General features: G+C 41.7%; 1 protein-coding gene across 1 annotated transcript in view; it reads left to right on the top strand.

Annotated features, from left to right (window-relative positions):
* The window catches only part of ADAMTSL3 (ADAMTS like 3), a 355200-nt gene that overhangs the window by 182678 nt on the left and 148188 nt on the right, over positions 1–24334 (top strand). The window contains exons 8-9 of the mRNA XM_060617520.3: positions 4645–4719; positions 11644–11801. Coding sequence (XP_060473503.3) covers positions 4645–4719; positions 11644–11801 — 233 coding nt within the window. The remainder of the gene's footprint in view (positions 1–4644; positions 4720–11643; positions 11802–24334) is intronic.

The following is a 24334-nucleotide window of genomic DNA, read 5'->3' as shown; positions in this document are numbered from 1 at the left end:
CCGTCCTTGCATCCTAGGAAAATAAATCCCACATGATTTTGGTGAATGATCATTTTAACGTGCTGCTGAATGTGGTATGCTAGTATTTTGTTGACAATTTTTTCATCTATATTCTACAGGGATATTGACCTGTAATGGATTTTTCTTCTTGAATTTTTACTTAGACAATTTACAAATAATGGCATTAAAAAATTTTCTTTCCAATATATATTTTTATATGTTATTTGTTTTCTAATTACATTGAGTAAGAAAGTGATCCCCAGAAGAGTATGGAAAAAAATGGTGACGATAATCCTCATTTTGTTCCTGACTACATGGAAATAATTCTAATGTTTCACCACTAAGTCTGCTCATGCTTCTGATTCTTTATTAAATTAAGGATGCTTCCTTCTATTCCTGGCTTTAGTAGGAATCTTATAATGTATGCTGAATTTCATCAAATACCTTCTCATATTCATTTAATGATCATAACATTTAACTTTTTTGATCTCTTAATATAACCAATTATGTTAACAAGTTTTTATCATGTTAAATCAATGGTTTTTAGCATATATTCTGTTTAGTCATGGTACATAATTCTTGTGATACAATCTGTAATTAATTTGCTTTGTTTTAGTTATTTTTATATCTATGATCATAAATAAGATTTGGTTCATCTGTTTATTTTTGTGCTGTGTTTGGTTTGGGTATCTGAGTTATTTTAGTTATATATTACTGAGAACCTTTCCATCTTTTTTTAAAAATTTTTTTAACGTTTATTTATTATTGAGAGACAGAGAGAGACAGAGCATGAACATGGGAGGGACAGTGAGAGGGGGAGACACAGAATCTAAAGCAGGCCCCAGGCTCTGAGCTGTCAGCATAGAGCCCGGTGCAGGACTTGAACCCACAAACCGCGAGATCATGACCTGAGCTGAAGTCAGACACCCAAAAGACTCCACCCAGGTGCCCCTCAGTCTTCTTTTTATGTGCAACGTACCTATTTACTTAAGGTTTTCCAAAACTCATCCAGTAAAACTTTTTGGCCCTGGTCCTTTTTTTTTTTTTTTTTTTTTTTCCAGTTTCTATCTTCTTTTGTAAAAAATGTTACTAGCTTTATAATATTGTATTTGAAAAGTAACTCATCAGTACATTGCCATTATACAAAAGTAAAAAAAATACAGAACTATGGTCTTCTTCAGTAATTTCTGGAACTTTCATCCCTTTCCCCAGAGTTAACCACTGTCAACAGTTTGGTGAAAACTCTTCCATGAATTTAAAGGATTAAATAATTAAAATCTCACTCTGTTATTTTCTGGTATGCAATTGCACAGTGCTATGCATTCTCATATTATTATATTTATACCGTGTTATTCCATGTATCCATATACAACACAATGTATTATAATATATACATGTATATATTGCTATAAGTTACATATACACGGAGGTGCCCATGGGTGGCTCAGTTGGTTGTGTGTCTGACTTTGGCTCAGGTCATTATCTCACAGTTTGTGGGTTTGAGCCCCACATTGGGCTCTGTGCTGACAGCTCAGAGCCTGGAACTGTTTCAGATTCTGCGTCTCCCTCTCTCTCTCTCTGCCCCTCCCGTGCTCATGCTCTGTCTCTCTCAAAAATAAATAAACATTAAAAAATTTAAAAAAAATTACATATACATGAGAATGCAATACTTAAACACATGTACTTTATAATGAGTTTGTGTCTTACACATTTTTAATGTGGTAAATTATGCATAACCTACAATTGATCATGTTAATCATTTTTTAATTTTTTTTTAATGTTTACTTATTTTTGACACAGAAAGAGACAGAGTGTGAGTGGGGGAAGGGCAGAGAGAGAGGGAGACACAGAAGCAGAAGCAGGCTCCACGCTCTGAGCCATCAGCACAGAGCCTGATGCAGGGCTTGAACCCATAAGCTGTGAGATCATGACCTGAGCAGAAGTTGGACGCTTAACCAACTGAGCCACCCAGGCTCCCCAGTCATGTTAATCATTTTTAAGTGTGTCGTTCAGTGGCATTAAATACGTTCACGTTGGTGTGTAACCATTATTACCACCATCTGTCTCCCTGTCTCCAGCCTTTTTTATCTTGCAAACTGAAAGTCTGTACCCACTAAACAAACAAGAACTCTCCATTGTCTCCTACCCCAACTCCTGGCACCCACCATTCTCCTTTCTGTCTCTGTGAACTTGACTACTCATACGAATGGAATTATACAATATTTATCCTTTTGTGACTGGCTTATTTCACGTAGCATAACATCTTTGTGGTTCATCCGTGTTACGCAGCATGTGTCAGAATTGCCCCCTTTAAGGACGAATACTATTCCATTATATGTATTTACCACGTGGTGTCTTTCCACTCATCTGTGGATGGACACTTGGGTTGCTTCTGCCTTTGACTATTGTAAATAATTTTGTAAACATGGGTATGCAAGTCTCTGTCTGAATCCCTGCTTTCAGTTCTTTGGAGTTTGAACCCAGACGTGGAATTGCTGAATCATATGGTAGTTCTGTATATAATATTTGGAGGAACTGTTCTTTCTGGTGGTAGAACCATTTTATATTCCCACCAATGGTTCATGGGTATTCCGATTTCTCCTCATCCTAAGGATTATTTTCTGGTTTTATTTTATGTTTTTTTTTATAATGGCCATCCTAATAGGTATGACGTGGGATCTCATTGTGGTTTTGCTTTGCATTTCCCTAAAGAGTAGTGATGTTGAGCATGTTTTTATGCACTTAATGACCATGTGTATATTCTCTTTGGAGAAATGTCTGTTCCAGTCCTTTGCTCGTTTTTACATTGGGTTGATTATTCATTGTTGAGTTGTACAAGTTCTTCGTATGTTCTGGATATTCACCCCTTATCTGATATGTGATTTGTAAATATTTTCTCCCGTTCCGTTTTTACTCTTGTTCATAGTATCCTCTGATGCACAAAAGTTTAATTGTGATATAGTCCAATTTATTTGTTTTTATTTGTTGCCTGTGCTTTTGGTGTCTTATCCAAGAAATCATTGCCCACATATATTATTTTTTAGCTTCCCTTTTTTAGTCATCAGTATGTATGTTGGCTTTAATTCCACATCAAGTCCGATAGCTTCTTATCTTTACTTTTATCAGGTGTAGAGTATTCCTGAGTATGTGTGTATCACTGTTTGTTTCACCTCTGCCCTTAATAGTGGACATTTAAATAGTGTTCATTGTTTTGTTTTGTTTTGCACCTATGTATATTAGGAACAAACAAACAAAATCTGGAAAGAATATTTATCCAAGTGTTAGAGGTGATAATCTCTGGGCAGCAGGATTAGAAATGGTTTTATCTCCTTGCTTGTTTGCATTTTTTTCAATTTCCCGTAATAAACAGGTATTTTTATGTAATGAACACTTACAGACAAGTCAGCAAACATAGTAACATCCTTTGATCCAACCATTTTGTCCCAGAATTTATCAAAAAAAAAAAAAAATGTGTTCTCTGGAAGTTACACAAAAACAGTCTGTGCTCTGAGTAATTCATATCAATGATAACAGGCTAATATCATGGAGTAACAGACTTAATGTTCAAATGGGGGACTGCTGGGGTAAAATTTTATACATGAGCCCAGATTATCATGTAGCCGTGAAAATTAATTTCAGAATGCGTAACAGCATGGAAGAAAAGAACATCTCTAAAGACTAGGATTTCCACAAGGCGATTACCTAGGCGAGGGATCTTCAGACTTTTTTCTGTGAAGGGCTAGATAGTAGAGAGATTAGGCCTGTGAGCCTTGCTCTCTCGCTTACAACCACCCAGTCCTGCCTTTGTGGGTAAAGGACATAAGTGAATGAGTGTGGCCAGGCTTAGCCCGAGGGCCCTAGTGTGTGGACCACCCCCCATCAGAGCACTTGAATGAGGCCTGGAGATGGAGGCTGAACAGGTGGTAGCATTGATTTTCAATTTTAATTTAGTCTTTTAAAAATGCATTTAAGGGGCACCTGGGGGGCTCAGTTTGTTCAGCATCCAACTTCGGCTCAGGTCATGATCTCGTGGTTCTTGGGTCCGGGCCCTGTTTTGGGCTTTGTGCTGACGGCTCAGAGCCTGAAGCCTGTTTTGGATTCTGTGTCTCCCTCTCTCTCTCTGCCCCTCCCCTGCTTGTGTTCTTTCTCTTTCTCCCTCAAAAATAAATAAGCATTAAAAAAAAGTTTTAGGGACGCCTGGGTAGCTCAGTCGGTTAAGTGTCCGACTTCAGATCAGGTCATGATCTCACAGTTCGTGAGTTCAAGCCCTGCCTTGGGCTCCACACTGATGGTGCAGAGCCTCCTTGGGATTCTCTCTCTCTCTCTCTCTGTCTCTCTCTCTGTCTCTCTCTCTCTCTCTCTCTCTCTCTCACTGCTCCTCCCCAACTCGCTCTCTCTCTCTCTCTCTCTCTCTCAAAATAAATAAATAATAACTTAAAAAAATTTTTAACGCATTTAGATAAAATTATGAGTAGTATTAATATGCCTTCCACACAGTAAGTGCTTTCCAGAGATTGCTTGATAATAAGACAAAAATGTGGTTAAAGAACCCTTTGCAAATACCCCCAGTTTTCACTGACTTGCTTATGTTGTTAGGCCTTCCACGCACAAGGTTTACTGTATTTGTCTTGTGTTCTTTCCCAGGGGAAGAAAATGTGATTGCTGTTCCTTTAGGCAGTCGAAGTGTAAGAATTACACTGAAAGGACCGGCCCATCTTTGTAAGTACAATTTAATCTTGACATGTTTTTATTTTCTGATAGTTTATGTAGCCAAAACAAAAATCTTCCATTGTGTTCTCAGGTCGGTAGGCAAACGTCTCAAGGATTTTGCCAACCACTCTGAAATCGTCTCCATCACTAGGGAATGATCAATACCCTGAATTTTTCTGTTCTGCCCCAGTGCACGGAAATATACCAGTCAGAATTAATCCCCTTGTGGGAGAAGAAATGAAGTTACAATGAGGATAAACTATTTTTACATGGAGATTAGAATGGGGTTCAAGAGTTTTCTAGAAATTTCAACAGTTTGGGACAAAAAGAATTTTTTTAAACACAAAACCATATCAGTGATTATGGCTGAAAAGTATAAGCTTTGTTGCTAGCACATCACAACATCGGGTCCAGGGGCGGCGAGAGTAAACACTGGTTTCCCAGAATACTGAGTTTGAAATGATAGAAGATTGCCGCTATATTGTTTCTTTGGCCAAAGTCAGATGGCATCTCCTCTGTCTTTGTCTTCTGTCCTCTTAGGACCTAAAAGAACAGGAAATACCGAAGTTTGCTTTTCTCCCAAGGTCTCCTTGTGGCCAGAGGCAGGACTTCCTCAGTCTTATTCTCAGGAGAATGGGTTTGTGCCAAGACTGGCTCCCTGGCCTTGAGGAAGCTTACTGAGTTCAGCAATCTCTTTCCTTAAAAGTACAAACCAGTATTTATAACTATTTTAAAGGTACACAAATCAAGGTCCACTGGATCCAAGTGCTACACAGTTTTTGCCTTTTTTTCTTCCGAGCCGCTGTCCTAGATTTTTGATTATAAAATTTTCTCTGGGCCACAAGCATCTTACATCTTTGGTAGCTTTTAAATGTGTGTGTGTGTGTGTGTGTGTGTGTGTGTGTGTGTGTGTGTGTATTTTGAATTCATGCAAACCAGAAATGTTCTCTGAGAAAAGGTGATGTCAAAATGTTTAAGTAAACATGTTTAGGATCACCAGTAATATAGATTAAAATCTTGAAAAGAAAAAAACCCAAGAAATTCTGCAGTACATTATGATCTAAGTCAGAGAAGCAAGAGCATATCTTTGGGGCAGTAAGGGTGAATAATTGTCTGAAAGGTTTTTTGTTTTTTTTTTTTTTTTTTTTTTTTTACTCTTAACTTCATTTTATGAATTATGACCAGAAGAGTGTGACCAATATTTTTTAACTAAAATACCAAAATGTTTACAATCATATAATGGTTACTTTATTCAAGACTTTCTCTGCAAGGAAGCATCACAACATTCTCTCAGCTTCTTTTTAAAATGGCTTACAGCCTAAAGCTCTTGATGAGAGTAAATCTTCATCCTTACACATGTGAACTTGGTTTTTTGAAAACAGGTAAAAATCATTCAGGCCCAAGTCTTGTGGATCATTTGAGGGATCCCGTTGTGACATACAATTTTGGATTCAAAACTACGAAGTGCTGAGTGTTAATAGTAGCATTATTCATAATAACCATAAAGTGAAACCAGCCCAAATGTCCATCACCTGATGGATGGATAAATAAAACGTGGCCTATGTAGAACATTACTTTGCTGTAGCAGACAACGAAAGACTGACCTGTGCTACAACGTGGATGGCCGTTGAAAACATGTGAAAGAAGCCAGATACTAAGGGCCACATGTTATATGATTCCATCTATGTCTAATGTCCAGAATAAGCAAATCTATGGAGACAGAAAGGAGACTGATGGTTGCCTGGGGCTTGGGGGAGTCAGATTCGTGGGGAGATGGGGGCATGACTGCTCGTGGGTACAGGATTTCCTTTGGGATGACAAAAATGTTCTAAACTTAGATCATGGCGATGTTTTCACAACTCTGTGAATGTACTGAAATCGTTAAACTACAGTTTAAATGGGCAGATTTTATGGCATGTGGATTTTATGACGTATCAAAAAGATGTTTAAAAAATCTTCAGCAACTGGGCCCAATTTTCTCATGATGCTTAAGGCAGTTCCCCAAAATTCAGCTGCAAAAAGCAAAAATGGGTTTGTAAGTTCCAAAACCAGAATAGGTAGACGGTAAACAGAATAAGTAAAAATGAATACTTTGAGGGAAAATATTCATTTACATGCAAATATGTTCTGGCATACTAAATATAGCTTTATACTCAAAACTGGCACTGTTCCAAGAACAGGGCTCAAAAATGTTCCCATTTCTCCCAAGGTGACAGAGCTGTTGTTTGGAACATTTCTCCTTCTGAACAGTCTTGCAATTGACTCTGGAAGGGTTTCTGAAAGTTCTCGTTCTCTGCTGATGATTAGAACTGGCTTCGTTTACAAAGGATTTAGTTAGCATTTCTGAACATCTAAATATAGAAGTGGTTTTATTTTCTTGATTTATACAACTGTTTTCTTAATTTTTTATTTGAAACAAAGATACATTCCTGAAATAAAGCTTACTTTGCTGAAATAAATCATTCTTTGAAGATCTGCATTAACTACAACCTTCCAAAAGGCTACATCATTAAGAACTGAGAACACTCAGTAACGTTAATGTCAGTCTCTTTGCTGTGGAATGGAATTTAATTACAGAATGTCTGTCTTACCTACTGCCTAGAGGTGTTCAGATCCTAAATTTCCAGTCCTGTCCAAAGCCTGGCCCCAACATAGTCCCCCATTTCCCTAAAACATCAAAAATGGACGCAATAAAAGGATTCCTGGGAAGGAGATTTTATTATAGCAAAGCTTTGGCATTAAATGTGTTTGACTAGCAGTAAATGTGAGAAGGCATGGTGCCATAAACTGAAAACCTGCATTATTGGTAAAAAGAATCATTTTTGACCATGTGTAGACATGTACAGTTGACCTTGAACCATGTGGGGGTTAAGGGCACCAACCCCTGCACAGTGGAGAATCTGTGTCAAACTTTTGACTCCCCCCGGATTGAACCACCAACAGCCTATTGTTGAGCAGAAGCCTTACTGGCAACTTAAACAGTTAACACATATTTTATATATTATCTGTTTTATATACAGTATTCTTACAATAAGGTCAGCCAGAGAGAAGAAAATGTGATTAAGAAAGTCTTAAGGAAGAGAAAACACATGGACAGTACTGGGACTGTGTTTCTTGAAAATAAATCCCTGTGTCAGTGGACCTGTGCGGTTCAAACCTGTGTTGTTAAAGGGTCGACTCTAAAAATACAAGCGTAGATGCAGAGTGACCAAAGGAAACGACTAGTGAGTCTGGTCACATGTACTCTAAATGCAGCACTACTCGAAACCTAAGTTTGATGTATTTCTGACTGCCGTAGCTGTGTGAACGCTCAGTATGTTTACCTAACAGGACTTTAGTGGCCTTGGAATTTAAGGAGACCTTTTGAGGATGGTTAGCAGAAGGCTAACCTCTTTTGAAAGAGAGATGCCTGGACTGGTGCTTCTCCGTGCACACCCTTCCGCTGGAAGCAGCTAGAAGCTTCCATCATCTTTGTAGATATCTCTCTGATAAACAACTGGAATGAATCAGAATATTTATTTATTTATTTATTTATTATTTTTTAGATGTTTATTTATTTTGAGAGAGAGACAGTGTGAACAGGGGAAGGGCAGAGAGAGAGAGAGAAAGAGAGAGAGAGAGACAGAATCGGAGGCAGGCTCCAGGCTCCGAGCTGTCAGCACAGAGCTTGACATGGGGCCAGAACTCACGAACCAGGAGATCATGACCTGAGCCAAAGTCAGGTGCTTCACCAGCTGAGCCACCCAGGTGCCCTGGATCAGACTATTTAAAGGCACCATCATAGACTTGAGCTGTGAAGATTTGGGGAATTTGAAAGCATCTTGACTTCTGATTCTCCTTTTATCTGTTGGAGACCGCACATCATCTTTTCCTTCACTCTTCTCTGCAACCCCCCACCTTTTTAAGCCTGAGGAGGAGAAAGAAGTCAGCGGTGGACAGCAGGGCCGAAGGCACACACCCTCTGCCTTTAGTGGTGGGTATGTTTAGGGGCTTCCTGGTCTCCACCCAGGACAAGCCCTCTTGCTGCAGAAACCATGGAGGGGTCCGGAAAAGCTCTATCAGCCGAAGGGCCGTGTGCATTTCTTAGTAGCCACGGATTGTACATCATCACAACATAGGGCTGCAGTCAAATACAGCAGAAAGCTCAAAATTAATAAACACTTAAAAATGGATTTATAAGTCAACACATCATCTGAATTGTTGCTTTCCCCCGGTCTCCACCTCACCTGTGGATTCATCACAGTGGCTCTGTTAGTCCATATGATCTGAATCACTTGTATCCATGAACTCCCCTTTCATGAAATCCCTTCCCCTGTCTTCAGTCGCCCACTTTTGACTCCTACACAGTAGCGATCAGAGAACCTGCCTTCCACGTCCTACCTATGCAGCCAGCATTTGCAACCTAGAGAGCTGGAAACCTTCTGGAAAAAAAAAAAAAAGCCATAAAGACAGTTTTTTCATGAGCATATATGTGTCAGTGGAGGGAAAGAGTGGTTTGGATAATTCACCTGCCCTTAAAAAAAGGGCAAAAAGAGTGGGTTTGCTCCCTGAAGTTCTCATGCCCTTGCCCCTAACAGTCCTGGACACTGTCCAAGTAACGGAATAGATTTGGTAGCAAAAACAAAACAAAACACCAGGACCAGACTAACAGAAACGCTGGCCTTTGGTTTTCAAGGCTGGATGTCCGACCGGCCTTCCCCTTCCTCCCAGATTCCGGCATCTCTGCTGTGACTCGCATTCCGATGACACTTAGGAAGCTGTGATCCTAGCAGAGGCTAACGCAGTGCTGAAGCAACCCCAGCACAGCCGTGGAAGCCGCCGAACACTATCTGCATTTAACCTCAACTCATTTCAGGCTGAACCTCCGTCTAGAAGCTCGGTGTCTTTCAAGCCCTCCGTGTGGATGGATTTTGTCCAGTTTCGCCGTGTGCTTTGATGTTGCCAGAATGCTCACTGTTACTCCTCCTTTACTGCAGAGGGATAATCCATGCGGTGTGGGGCCTTCTTACTATCTCTAGTGTCCCATCTTTGTTTTTCTGACAGCTCACTTTGTAACAGTTTTATATCTTCATTGGAACCAGGAAATGAATTTAATCTCACGCTTTCCAAAAATCCACTGTGGTCGTAGCGATCAGGGCCAGCGTGGTTAGGGTTTTGTGTGGCTGAAAGTAGCCGGCAGTATTCTTCGACCGCTAATGACTCCTGTAGATCAAGGAGCTCTGAATTTTCCCAGAGAGGTTCCCAGCCTGCCTGTCAGGCATAATCAGGGATGTCTCCTAATGCATGTTATGCAGTCTGTCCAGGGCTCTTGGATTCCCACAGATGCTCCAGAGAGCGGAGAGAAATCAAAGGAAAACAGCCAAACACAGCCGCGTGCAGATAGCAGCCCCCGATGCCAGACGGTTTTGTTGTGTTTTCTCAGCTTTCCTGGGGCTCGGGTTCTGTCGTGTCCTTGGTTCAAGGTGGTCGAAGGGCCATTGAATATGCATGAATCAAGTATAGGTTTCAGAGCAGAAGATCTGTGATATTGTCTGTTCTGACTCCACATTTTAGAAACAAGACAGTGAAAACCCAAGGCAGAGATGGAAAGAGAGCTGGGGTCAGAAATGCATGTACCCCGGGCCCTGGCCATACATTTTTAAAAAATTTTTAGCGTTTATTCATTTTTGAGAGACAGAGAGAGACAGAGCATGAGCAGGGAAGGGACAGAGAGAGGGAGACACAGAATCTGAAACAGGCTCCAGGCTCTGAGCTGTCAGCACAGAGCCCGACGTGGGGCTCGAACTCATGGACCGCCAGATCATGACCTTTGCTGAAGTCGGACGCTCAACCGACCGAGCCACCCAGGCGCCCCTGCATTTTTTTTTTAACCTTAGACCAGAAAGAAATATCCTTTACAAAAAGTAGAAATGCTGTTTTGGTTAAACTGTTGACATTTTTCTGTAGGAGGTCTAAAAGCCCTTCTGTTCATATAAAAGCAAATGTGAATGAAGAGATAACATGCGGGAGAGAGATCTTTGTGGTGATGAAATAGTGCTGTGTCTCCATCCCGGTGATGTGTGATAAAATGGCATAGGAATGTGCACATTTTACCAATGTTGATTTCCTGGTGTTCGTACTGCAATGTAGTTATTATATAAGATGTAACTGTTCCCTTGGGCAAAATGGTGCATAGGACCTCTCTAGTATTTTTGCAACTTCCTGTGAATCTATATTTCAATATGAAAAGTTTACTTGGAAAAAAAAAAAGCAAGTTCAAAATTCACGGTGGTTTTGTCCAAATAAAAGACTGGGCTTAAGATCTTCTCAATGGATGATCAAATGAGTAACATATCTTTACTTTGAATAATAGCGACATCATGAAAAAGTATGAAGAAAGATGTTTTCTCTTTCCCCTTATTGTGGGAATGGCTCCAAATTGTTGCATAGACCCAATTGGACCTCACACCTTTGTGGACGACTAAAAAGCTTGCATATGTATCCCACCAATCTGAGTCCATGTAAGCTAAGTGGCTATGTTGATATTGTGTTGATATCATTGTGGTAGGGTCCCCTCCCTAAGGAAAAAACAAAAACTCGAGGCAACTTGGCTATACGTGTATGTGACAACATCCCTCACGACCTTGTAACATGAGACCGCTTAATCAGACTGCATGTTTGTGTGTTACCATCTATGGGAGACAAAGAAAGAGAAAGTGTATAAGAACCTCTGCCTCGTGGCGTTCGGGGCTCAGTTCTTCAGGTATGAACTCAACTGAGCAGTGCTGGCACAAATAAAGTTAATTCCTGGAAAGAAAAGCCTCGCTGTCACGACTCTCTGTGTGAGAATCCTGCTACTTCCTATGCTGGTATACGTGTAGTGAAATAATTTTTGAAATAGAACGAATGCTTTCAAGATAGTTCTCTCATTTCACTTCTGTTTTTAAATTTTAGTTATCGAATCAAAAACACTTCAAGGAAGCAAAAGAGAACACAGCTTTAACAGCCCTGGAGTTTTTGTTGTAGAAAACACCACAGTTGAATTTCAGAGGGGCTCGGAGAGGCAGACCTTTAAGATCCCAGGACCTTTGATGGCTGATTTCATTTTCAAGGTACGATGCACCTTTTCTCAAATGTCCTGCATCTGAAGCTCCTCACATCTTGAGTTTTTGAAACACTACGTTTGTTTACCAGGAAGTCATCAGTGATTGTTTCTACACCGAGCACGTATCATGAGTCTTTCCATCTTGGCAGTGGCTTCCTAAAAATTGTTCATCTCCCTCTAGTTTCTGCTTCTCAACCCCACCAGTTAAGGAAAAAAACCTCACTTTTTTTAGGGGAGGGATTGTTTTTGCATTTATAGACTCTGGTTGTGTTCAGTTTCAAACCTCTAAGCGGAGTTTCGTGAAAATGGTCAACGGTTCAATGCTGCATGTCCTAATGTGTTGTGCGTGCTGTCTCCTTGCAGAGAAAATGGGGGCTCATCCCTTTCCTTCCTGGTTTGTTTCCTCAGTTGTATCTCATCACATGCGCTTGTTGGGCACGTCATAGGGGTCCTTCTAAGAACTCTTCTTGTTTCTAACCCTGAGCCTCTGTCCCCTCTCTTGGCGAATCAGGGTGCATCTTTCCTCAGTCAGAGGATATGAAATAGAGTGGCCAATATATTTCCAAGGTAACACAGTGTGAAAATTCTTCTGATGAAACTGAAAATACCGAAGACATGAAGAAAAGAAAGGCATTTCCGTGGGTGGTTTTGTCCCAACCCTTTTCAGAAACTCAATCCAAACGAAAATGGAGAAAAGCAAGTAACGGCCTGGAAGGGCTTTACCCGTGCCCTCAATGCCTTCGAAAGACCTGTCCGTGTACCACATAACTATCTGTCACAGAATGTTCCTGGTTGCACACCGATGTCCTGTGCTCCAGATTCAGCCTGCAGTGTGGCCAGCCAGGCGTTGAGCTGCACAGTGTTGTTTCTTTGAGACTGAGTTGTACATGGTCGACATTTAAAAATCGAGGAATTTAACCTAAAACTATCAGCTATTTTTATGCTTCTCTTTAAAATGGGAAGATGGAACTCCTAGTTCAGAGTTGGTCCTAGCAAGAACTGGCTGCAGCAGGTTACCAGGGGCTTTCCCATCAGGGCACAGTCTGTCCGCGCCGTGGTCCCCACTGCTCCCTGTTGTGTTCCTGACTTTGAAGGCATGAGCGTCGGTTCACAGACACGTAGGTTGCCTTTCACAGACACTCCTTGCTGTTCACAGATGTGTAAGTGACTTCTGTGTCAGACCCTTAAAGCATTAAGCCAGTGTTAGTTTTGGACAATCGCATTTTTTTTTATTTATTTATTTTTTTTTAACGTTTATTTATTTTTGAGACAGAGAGAGACAGAGCATGAACGGGGGAGGGTCAGAGAGAGGGAGACACAGAATCTGAAACAGGCTCCAGGCTCTGAGCTGTCAGCACAGAGCCCGACGCGGGGCTCGAACTCACGGACCGCGAGATCATGACCTGAGCCGAAGTCGGCCACTTAACCGACTGAGCCACCCAGGCGCCCCGCATTTTTAAAAGGCTTTTGGGAAGTATGATTGTCATCTTCCTTTCCTTCTAGTCTTTCTCTCGGGCGCATTGTTATGCCAAAGTTCTGTGCTGCTTTTGCCCCTGAGGGTTTTCCCATTTGATTCTCAAGTAGTTAAAGTACACCCTTGCATGCACGTGCGCACACACACACACACACACACACACACTCACACACACACGCACACATCTGCACACACGTGCGTGCACACACATGCATGCACACATCCACACACATGCATTTGCACACGCACCCACATGCACTCACATTTGCACACACATCTGCACACACATGCACGCGCACATCCACACACACACATCCACACACACATGCATTCACACATGCACACATGCACACACATAGGCACCTTTTCTTTTTTTAATCCTGTTTTCATTCCTTCTTAGACAACGTGTGTTCTTCTCAGGTCATCTTGGAGATCTCTGCGTGGGAGGTCCTTGTAAAATGATGGAATGGAAGGAATAGCCACAAAGGTCACCCTTTCAAGATATTGTTTGGTTGCTGCATCAGCATGGAAAATAATACTTTTTATTGTCACCATGCATAAAAAAACCACATACACATAAACCGTATATTTCTACAGGTTGGTGTGTGTACATTTTTTTTAAGATTTGAGAGGATGTGGGGCACCTGGATGGCTCACTTGGTTAAGTGTCAAACTCTTGATTTTGGCTCAGGTCATGATCTCATGGTTCATGAGATCAAACCCCACGTCAGGCTGTGTGCTGACAATGCAGAGTCAGCTTGGGATTCTCTCTGCCCCTCTCTCTCTGCCTTTCCTCCCGCCTCTCAAAATAAATAAACATTAAAAAAAGATTTGAGAGGATACTGAAAACATAAAAAAACTGAAAACATAAAAAACGATGGCTATTTTATTTTATTTTTTATATTACTGTTTTTGTCATTTATTTCTTTTTTTAAATATGAAATTTATTGTCAAATTGGTTTCCTGAGAAACGATGGTTATTTTATTTATTTTTTTCAATATATGAAGTTTATTGTCAAATTGGTTTCCATACAACACCCAGTGCTCATCCCAAAAGGTGCCCTCCTCAATACCCATCACCCACCCTCCCCTCCCTCCCCACCCCCCCATCAACCCTCAGTTTGTTCTCAGTTTTTAAGAGTCTCTTATGCTTTGGCTCTCTTCCACTCTAACCTCTTTTTTTTTCCTTCCCCTCCCCCATGGGTTTCTGTTAAGTTTCTCAGGATCCACATAAGAGTGAAACCATATGGTATCTGTCTTTCTCCGTATGGCTTATTTCACTTAGCATCACACTCTCCAGTTCCATCCATGTTGCTACAAAGGGCCATATTTCATTCTTTCTCATTGCCACGTAGTACTCCATTGTGTATATAAACCACAATTTCTTTATCTATTCATCAGTTGATGGACATTTAGGCTCTTTCCATAATTTGGCTATTGTTGAGAGTGCTGCTATAAACATTGGGGTACAAGTGCCCCTATACATCAGTACTCCCGTATCCCTTGGGTAAATTCCTAGCAGTGCTACTGCTGGGTCATAGAGTAGGTCTATTTTTAATTTTTTGAGGAACCTCCACACTGTTTTCCAGAGCGGCTGCACCAGTTTGCGTTCCCACCGATAGTGCAAGAGAGTTCCCGTTTCTCCACATCCTCTCCAGCATCTATAGTCTCCTGATTTGTTCATTTTGGCCACTCTGACTGGCGTGAGGTGATATCTGAGTGTGGTTTTGATTTGTGTTTCCTTGATGAGGAGCGACGTTGAGCATCTTTTCATGTGCCTGTTGGCCATCCGGATGTCTTCTTTAGAGAAGTGTCTATTCATGTTTTCTGCCCATTTCTTCACTGGGTTATTTGTTTTTTGGGTGTGGAGTTTGGTGAGCTCTTTATAGATTTTGGATACTAGCCCTTTGTCTGATAGGTCATTTACAAATATCTTTTCCCATTCCGTTGGTTGCCTTTTAGTTTTGTTGATTGTTTCCTTTGCTGTGCAGAAGTTTTTTATCTTCATGAGGTCCCAGTAGTTCATTTTTGCTTTTAATTCCCTTGCCTTTGGGGATGTGTCAAGTAAGAAATTGCTACGGCTGAGGTCAGAGAGGCCTTTTCCTGCTTTCACCTCTAGGGTTTTGATGGTTTCCTGTCTCACATTCAGGTCCTTTATCCATTTTGAGTTTATTTTTGTGAATGGTGTGAGAAAGTGGTCTAGTTTCAACCTTCTGCATGTTGCTGTCCAGTTCTCCCAGCACCATTTGTTAAAGAGACTGTTTTTTTTCCATTGGATATTCTTTCCTGCTTTGTCAAAGATGAGTTGGCCATACATTTGTGGGTCTAGTTCTGGGGTTTCTATTCTATTCCATTGGTCTATGTGTCTGTTTTTGTGCCAATACCATGCTGTCTTGATGATTACAGTTTTGTAGTAGAGGCTAAAGTCTGGGATTGTGATGCCTCCTGCTTTGGTCTTCTTCTTCAATATTACTTTGGCTATTCGGGGCCTTTTGTGGTTCCATATGAATTTTAGGATTGCTTGTTCTAGTTTCGAGAAGAATGCTGGTGCAATTTTGATTGGGATTGCATTGAATGTGTAGATAGCTTTGGGTAGTATTGACATTTTGACAATATTTATTCTTCCAATCCATGAGCACAGAATGTTTTTCCATTTCTTTATATCTTCTTCAATTTCCTTCATAAGCTTTCTATAGTTTTCAGCATACAGATCTTTTACATCTTTGGTTAGGTTTATTCCTAGGTATTTTATGCTTCTTGGTGCAGTTGTGAATGGGATCAGCTTCTTTATTTGTCTTTATGTTGCTTCATTGTTAGTGTATAAGAATGCAACTGATTTCTGTACATTGATTTTGTATCCTGCGACTTTGCTAAATTCGTGTATCAGTTCTAGCAGACTTCTGGTGGAGTCTATCGGATTTTCCATGTATAATATCATGTCATCTGCAAAAAGTGAAAGCTTAACTCATCTTTGCCAATTTTGATGCCTTTGATTTCCTTCTGTTGTCTGATTGCTGATGCTAGAACTTCTAACACTATGTTAAACAACAGCGGTGAGAGTGGACATCCCTGTTGTGTTCCTGGTCTCAGGGAAAAAGCTCTCAGTTTTTCCCCATTGAGGATGATGTTAGCTGTGGGCTTTTCATAAATGGCTTTTATGATGTTTAAGTATGTTCCTTCTATCACGACTTTCTCGAGGGTTTTTATTAAGAAAGGTTGCTGAATTTTGTCAAAGGCCTTTTCTGCATCGATTGACAGGATCATATGGTTCTTATCTTTTCTTTTATTAATGTGATGTATCACATTGATTGATTTGCGAATGTTGAACCAGCCCTGCATCCGAAACGATGGTTATTTTAGAAGGGATAGGTGCTTTGGGGGGGAGTGATCTTAGCTTTATTTACAGTATTCTGATACTTAAAACAATTCTTTTTAATACAACTTTTAAAATGTTTTTATTTTTATTTTTGAGACAGAGAGAGAGAGAACATGAGCAGGGGAGGGGCAGAGAGAGAGGGAGACACAGAATCCGAAGCAGGCTCCAGGCCCTAAGCTGTCAGCACAGAGCCTGACGCGGGGCTCGAACCCATAGACTGCGAGATTATGACCTGAGCCAAAGTCGGATGCTCAACCGACTGAGCCACCCAGGCGCTCCTAAAACAATTCTTAACGAGAAGAACACAGTCATATATCACTTGCATAATTAAAAATTCTTTTACACCTTCTGGCCCAAATTCTGTGTTCACCCCCTAATAGAATATATTTCAGTGACATGTTGCCCCAGTCTGAATTAGTACTATCTTCTGTTTTCCTCTCTGGGTTCTGGTTTTCTCAGATTTAATAAACAGTTCTGGGCTTTAACTTCCAACTCCTGGAAAGCTTTTGATCTCTCTTGACGGAAAGGCTTTAAAAAAAAAAAAAAAAAAAAAAATATATATATATATATATATATATATATATATATATATCCATCAAAGAAGGTGTTGCATACAACTGTCTGAGTCACACATAACTAGAGCCTGATTTTCGTGCCTGCGGCCGTTTTCTTTCATAAATGTGGTGTGCGCTTGGTGGGAGAGAATTTGGCAAAATCAGACACCGTGATGAAGCAGTATGACTCTGGTGTTGTTTTTTCCCTGACTTATAAGCTTGTCCAAATAATGTGGGTTTCTAGGAAATATACTTTTCCATCGGTTACTTTTTCTATTCTTTTTTTCCCCCTTTTTTCTTTCTTCTTCTTCTTTTTTTTTTTTTTTTCTGGGAACACTGTACTTTTACCCAGCCTGTGTTGTCGCTAAGGGGGGGAGCTCTGGTTCCGCTCACATCTTCGCCGCTCATCATACCATCGGGCGTGGCTGCAGTTGGGGAAGTTGAAAGTGCGCATGAGGTCGCCAGCGATGGGCGGCAATGTGTTTTGCTGTATCTCTTCCCATTCCCATCAACCGAGAGCAGCTGGTCTAAAAATGGAACATCTGACTTCAACCCAGGCTGTAGAGAGGAGACCGGCTCTGCCCGCTCAGTGCCAACAGAGCACAGTCATGGGTGCGCCCGGGGATACTGAGGCGCACTCTTTCATACGGGCACAGATTAGACCTTACTTTTTGGACTTGTAATAAACAGACTGTTAGAAACCATTATATTCTGACATCACGAGTAACCTCTGAAGGCCTCGGTGGGATGTCAGATTCTTCTGTGGCTCTTGTTCAGATTGTAAAGCCTAGCAATCCACTGCACCAGTGAGACCAAAAAAAAAAAAAAAAAAAAAAAAAAAAGTCTTTCTCCTTTTTCAGAAGCTATATTTTCATGGTTGGACCATTCTTGAAAATGACACTTTTTTTTCCTTCCCAGTGGATTTATGTATTTTTGTTTTCCCGAATGACCTTTTTCTCATGGATGACCTTCGTCACAGCGCTACCGGGTCACAGTGTTTTGTGTTAGCGCCCCTCAAGTGTTCGTATTTCGCTTTTCGAATGTGTGTATGCTGCCACCAGGTAGCAATAGAGAGTCCTGATCAGGTACTTCATGTCTAGGCCGTGTTGATTGGAGGGTACCGTAGGCACTATCTGTTCCGGGAGAACTTTCTGAACAGTTGCATCTGTGAGTAGATGTTCGTGAATATCAATTTCAGGAGTATGCCCATGAGAACAAAACGAAACGGTTTTGGTAAAGACCTCTCTTTCCATGGTTCACCACTTTGTGCTGGTGCATCCCTCTCTTTTGCAACATATCCATCTTAAGGGAAAGGGAAAAAAAGCTCTTCTTCCTTGTGGTCTGCAACCTTCCTCTTTATTCCAGATACCTGTCATCTTTCTCCCACTCAGATATTTTGTGTGTCTTCGGGAAAAGGTTTTCTGATATCTCTTGCCACTCATTTTCAGCCAGGCAAGCCCTGCCGTCAGTTTCCCCCAGCCTCAGCTCTAGATACGTGTTATGTTCTCTCTTTACACTCTCTCCTTTCTTTATGGGCAGTTATGAAAGCACCTCTGCGTGATCCAAGGACGCAAAGATTTGAAACTGTCTGTCCTCCTTTATTGCAAAGAGCAGGTGTCTGCAGTGTGGTGCAGACAGTGACTGAATTTGCACATTCACGGGTATTTCAGAGCACAGCAAGACACAGTTGTGAGGGTCGGTGCCTGTGCTAGGTTCCTGAGGCTCTTGTGAAAGCACCTTTGTAAACTGGGTGGCTTAAAGGACAACAGATAGTCGTTGACTCCCAGTTCTGAAAGCTACAGGTCCAAGATCAAGGTGTGGGCAGCATTGATTCCTTCTGAGGGCTGAGGGAGGGTCTGTTTCATGCCTCTCCCCAGCTGCTTGTGTCCTCAAGCATTCTCCCTTGGCCTTCTCTGTCTGGGCATGTCTGCCTCTGCACCCACATTTCCCCTTTCTCTAAGGACACCAGCCATTTTGGATTGGACCCACCCTAACGACCTCACATTCACTTTACTAGATCTGCAAAGACCCTACTTATTTCTAAATAAGATGGTATTCTGAGGTGCCATGGGTTAAAACTTACACATATCTTTTTGTGGGGGAACCCAATTCAGCCCATACTAGTGCCCAAAAGAAAAGAAAATTGACCTATTTTCATCATGTCCATCGATCAGAATTCCCTCTCGACCTGAGCATTTGCCGTTAACCACAGAGGCAGAGACTTGAAATCTCACCTGATGTTTGCCGTCGTGTGATCTGTTGAGAGAAATTTCTCAGTGAAAGCAGTTCAAATACTGTTCTAGTAGTTACCAGAATTCACAGCTAAATTATATGCGTAAACTGGATACACACATTTATTTAAGAAAGAAAGAAAGAAAGAAAGAAAGAAAGAAAGAAAGAAAGAAAGAAAGAAAAAGAAAGCAAGCAGAGTTTTGTATAAATAGCTAGTCTGTAAATTTTGGAAATTAATTTGAAGTGGCCAAGTAAGGTGGTTGAATCTGAGTATATTTTTCTTACCATTGTTAGAAAATCATTTTCTTAATGAAACGCAAGTAATATACTTCTGCACATGTTAATAGGCACTTCTTCATTGCTGTTCTGTGTACTTGACCGTGTGCCTCGTCAGCACAGCGATCGGCCCTGGGGGTTCGAAAGTGGCGGTTAGTGATTGGGGTTTGTTAGCAGGAATGCGGAGAACGAGCATTGATGTTCAGCTTTCTATTATTAAGGTAGGATCTCCTTCCTGCTCTTGTCCTCCCCCTCCTTCTTCGTTTCCTCCTCCTCCTCTTCCTCCTTCAGTTCAGACTTCTGTCTTGAGAGTCAGGCTTATGGAGAGAAATAGGCTTTTTATAAACTGATTCAGCTCCCATAACGTGTCAAGGACCAAGCTCGGGAGACTAAATCCTAGTGTTTCTTCTTCAGGGTAGGGAGGATGCCCGTTCCCCCGTAAGGCTGAGCCCTGGGCTTAGTGTCCTCAGCACTCCGTGTTCGGGAGAATGTACACTTTCGTGAGGGAGTCCGGCAGGGATGTGCAAAGAGACAGGCTGGAGGAGGTGAGGCCAGGAGACATGTCATGACGGCGGTCACTGTCCAGAGCAGGAAAGCATCTTCACTGGGTTTCAAAGCAAAGGCAGAAAAGGAGCTTATGCTCCACTGTTCATCTAGAAGCCCCAGACGAGGAGGCCCCGTAAGGTATTTACTTCTGTCAGCAACAACCTGGGGGGCCGAGGGGTAAAGGTAGAGCTTCCGTGCCTCTTACTTTGTTCAGGAAAGACCCAGTTTGTGCCTGTGGCTCTGGCTTAGTTCTCAGTGGCCCTTCCTTTCACTCTCAGAATCGTCCTGGCTCAGGCAGTAAAGCGTATGGTGTCCTAGGTAAGGGGCTCGAGGCCAGGCCAGGGACTGGGCGGGAGTGGCAGCCACACCACTGACAACCTGCCGCACAAGAAGGGCGTGGACCAGGCAGGTCACCAGAGGAGTCCACCATCCCGTGGCCAGGAAACAACACAGCCGAGGCCACTGGTTCTGCAGCTCCCTGCCGTCCTCCCAGTGGCCAGAGGACCCGGCGACAGGGTGAGGACCTTCGCACACGTATCCAAGCTGTCCCTCCTTTCCCGACTCGGGCGTCCCAAGTGGAAAAGCACCGTGGAGGCGGTCGGTCTGAAGGACAGGACAGCCGAGAGACGGGCCACTTCCCCGCCTGACATGACAGGGCGTGGCCTAAAGAGACGCAACGTTAGGTGTCAACTTCTAAACAAATGAACCGGCTTGTAATTGCCCTGCATTCAGACTGGAAAGCTAACGTGCAGAGAAGGCCTTGTCCAGACCCTCAGGAGGGTTTTTGATTTCTTGTGAACCTACTCAGCAGGGAAAACTTTTCTCAAGAGCTCTGCAACAGACCTTTCACCTGTCTCATTGACAAGACTTGGGTCATGTGCTCGCTCTCAGCCTTTCCCTGGGTGTTAGTCCTTCTGGGTTCTTCAAGAAGCGGATGCCCTCTTGAAACCAATATTGCACTGGATGTTAAATAACTAAAATTTTTTAATTAAAAATTTATCTTAATATTTGTTTATTATTTTTTTATTAAAAAAAAATTTTTTTAACATTTATTTATTTTTGAGACAGAGAGAGACAGAGCATGAATGGGGGAGGGTCAGAGAGAAGGAGACACAGAATCTGAAACAGGCTCCAGGCCCCGAGCTGTCAGCACAGAGCCTGATGCGGGGCTCGAACTCACGGACCGCGAGATCATGACCCGAGCCGAAGTCGGCCGCTTAACCGACTGAGCCACCCAGGTGCCCCAATGTCTATTTATTTTTGAGAGCGAGAGAGATTGAGCAGGGGAGGAACAGAGAGAGAGAGGGAGACACAGAATCTGAAGCAGGCTCCAGGCTCCAAGCTGTCAGCCCAGCTCGAACAGGCTCCAGCTGTCAGCTGGGCTCGAACTCAGGAACCGTGAGTCCATGACCTGAGCCAAAGTCAGATACTTCACGGACTGAGCCACCCAAGTGCCCCACTAACTAAAATTTAAATTAAAAAAAGAAAAGAAATGGCTTCAAAACAAATAAGTAAAAAAATAAATAAAAATTTTTAAAAAATGTACCAATATTGATTCATCAATAGTAACAAATGGACCGCACCAATGCAAGCTGTTAATAATAAGGAAACCGGTGTGTGTTGGGTTTATTAGAAGTGCTGTACTTTCTGGTAAGTTTTTCAGTAAATCTAAAATTGCTCGAAGAAGAAGAAGGAGGAGGAGGAGGAGCAGGAGGAGGAGGAGGAGGAGGAGAAGGAGAAGGAGGAGGAGAAGGAGAAGGAGAAGAAGAAGCTGCCACGAAGACAGGACTAGATGTGCAAGACGTTTATGAGCGGGATACCCATGAGGAAGAGGCAAGATGGCACCAGGAGAGGCCAAGAGAGCTGTCCGGCGGTAGTGAAGATCTGACTTCAGAAGCAGAGGAGAGAGGGAAGGAGAGAAAGTCGGGTGGGAGCATCTTAAACTGAAGGGTGGTCCTGGGGGATTCAGCAAGGCTGCAGGGGAGGCCCTGAGCCAGAGTCCTCTATCACATGGTGTCCCAGGAAATGGCCTGCTTCGGACCCTGGGGCGGGAGCAGCCCACGGGGACCTTGACCTGCCACAGACGCTGCCGAGCCGTTACGGTCTGCAGTTGTGCGAGTGAGAGGCGCATTCTCATGGGTCCCACACCTGCTAAGGCAGCTGTGACCGCCATGGTCACATGGGACAGTCAGGCGCTAAGACACATGGGGGAGGAATGAACACCGGAAGAGGCGTGAGCCTTTGGCGGATGGGAAGGGGAAGTGGACATTGGTCAGCAATTAAATGCATCTGCTCCAGCAAGGGCGTCATCTCTTTATGGAGAACATCTGGGTTTAATGCCTTTTCTGTCTTCTTCTTCCTCTTTTTTTTCTTTTTCTTTTGGTGATAATGGTTGGGACTCAGAAAACTATTTTAGTCCCTCTTAGGCATATTGATTTATTTAGGGTTCTGTTTTTGAGCCAAGTTTGAAATTTATATTTTGCTAGAGAAATATCCAGTTCGTCTAAGTCTTCCAACTCTTCAAAGGTAATCATGGTGCGTTCCCTTATCATTAAAAAACATCTCCGTTGTACCTGTAACCATGTCTCTTTCATTCCTAAACTTGTTCACTGGTTCCTTGTCTAATTTTCATTTCATTCAAATCATCCAAAGGTTTGTCTCTGAGACAGCCAAGAACCAGATTTTAGTCTTCCGGATTAACTCAGAGTGTTAAAAATATTCAATTTATGTAAATTTTTATTTTTCTTTCTTTTATCTTTACATTAATTTACTTTGGTATTGTATTTTTAGCTTCTGGAGCTCAATTCTTAATTCATTTTATTTTCAAACTTCTTTTTTCTCTATTACATGTATTTAGGGCATTCAGTTTTCCCGTTCAGAAGCTCTTAATTTTGTTGTAGTGCAAGCTATAGATTTTTAACTTCATGATTGGACCATTTGTATTTTGGTTAGGAAATCTTTGCCTCGTTCAGGATCAAGGGTTATGAAACTATTCTTCTGTGTTTTTCTCTGGAAGCCTTATTGTTTTACTTGTCATATTAAGAGCTGTAATCCACCTAAAATTGATTTTTGCACATGTTGTGAACTATAGTCATTATCTTTTACCACATCTATCCACTGACCCAGAACCATTAGGTGAAAAGATGGTCCTTTCTCCATTTGTCTTACATTCAAAACTATATGTGTGTGGGGGTCTGTTTCTGGAGTCTGTTGTGTTTCATTGATGTGTCTGTGAGTACCATTGTGACTTAATTACTGTAGCTTTGAAACAAGTCTTGATATTTGCTAGTGTGTGTTCTCCCACTTTGTTCTTTTAATTTTTTTTTTTTAATGTTCATTCACTTTTTTGAGAGAGAGAGACAGAGCATGAGCAGGGGAGAGGAAGAGAGAGAGGGAGACAGAGAAACCAAAGCAGGCTCCAGGCTCTGAGCTGTTAGCACAGAGCCTGACGTGGGGCTCGAGCTCACGAGCTGTGAGATCATGACCTGAGCTGAAGTCGGACACTTAACCGACTGAGTCACCCAGGTGCCCCTCCCACTTTGTTCTTAAAGATGATCTTTGATCTTCTTGACTCCTTGCACTTCCATAACAATTTTTAAGTACGCCTGTCAAATTTTATAAGATTCTTTTGGATTTCAATTAGAATTGCATTGAATCTATGTGTCAATTTGGAGAAAACAGAAAACTTTCCCATCCCAATTTTTCCAATCCATAAATATGGTATCCCCACCCATTTATTTAATTTAAAATTTTTTCTCTCAATAACATTCATAATTTTCAGTGTATAAGTCGTATATTCTAAGTTATTCCCAATTGTTTGGTGTTTTGGTGTTATTATAAATGAATTTTTAAAATTTTCTATTTATTTGTACTAAAGTGATGGAAATCTAACTGATTTTTGTATATTGGCACTGTATTCTTGCTATATTAACACTTATTAATTCTAATAGTTTATAGATTCTTTTGGATTAGGTATACGCAATTCTGATACCTGTAATGATGATAATTTTGTTTCTTCTTTTCCAACCCGTGTATATTTTATTTATTTTTCTTGCTATATTGTACCACTTAGGACATTTGGT

The sequence above is a fragment of the Panthera onca genome, chromosome B3 (assembly GCF_046562875.1).
Source record: "Panthera onca isolate mPanOnc1 chromosome B3, mPanOnc1 haplotype 2, whole genome shotgun sequence".
Lineage (NCBI taxonomy): Eukaryota > Metazoa > Chordata > Mammalia > Carnivora > Felidae > Panthera > Panthera onca.
This window is presented reverse-complemented; position numbering and strand designations above follow the sequence as displayed.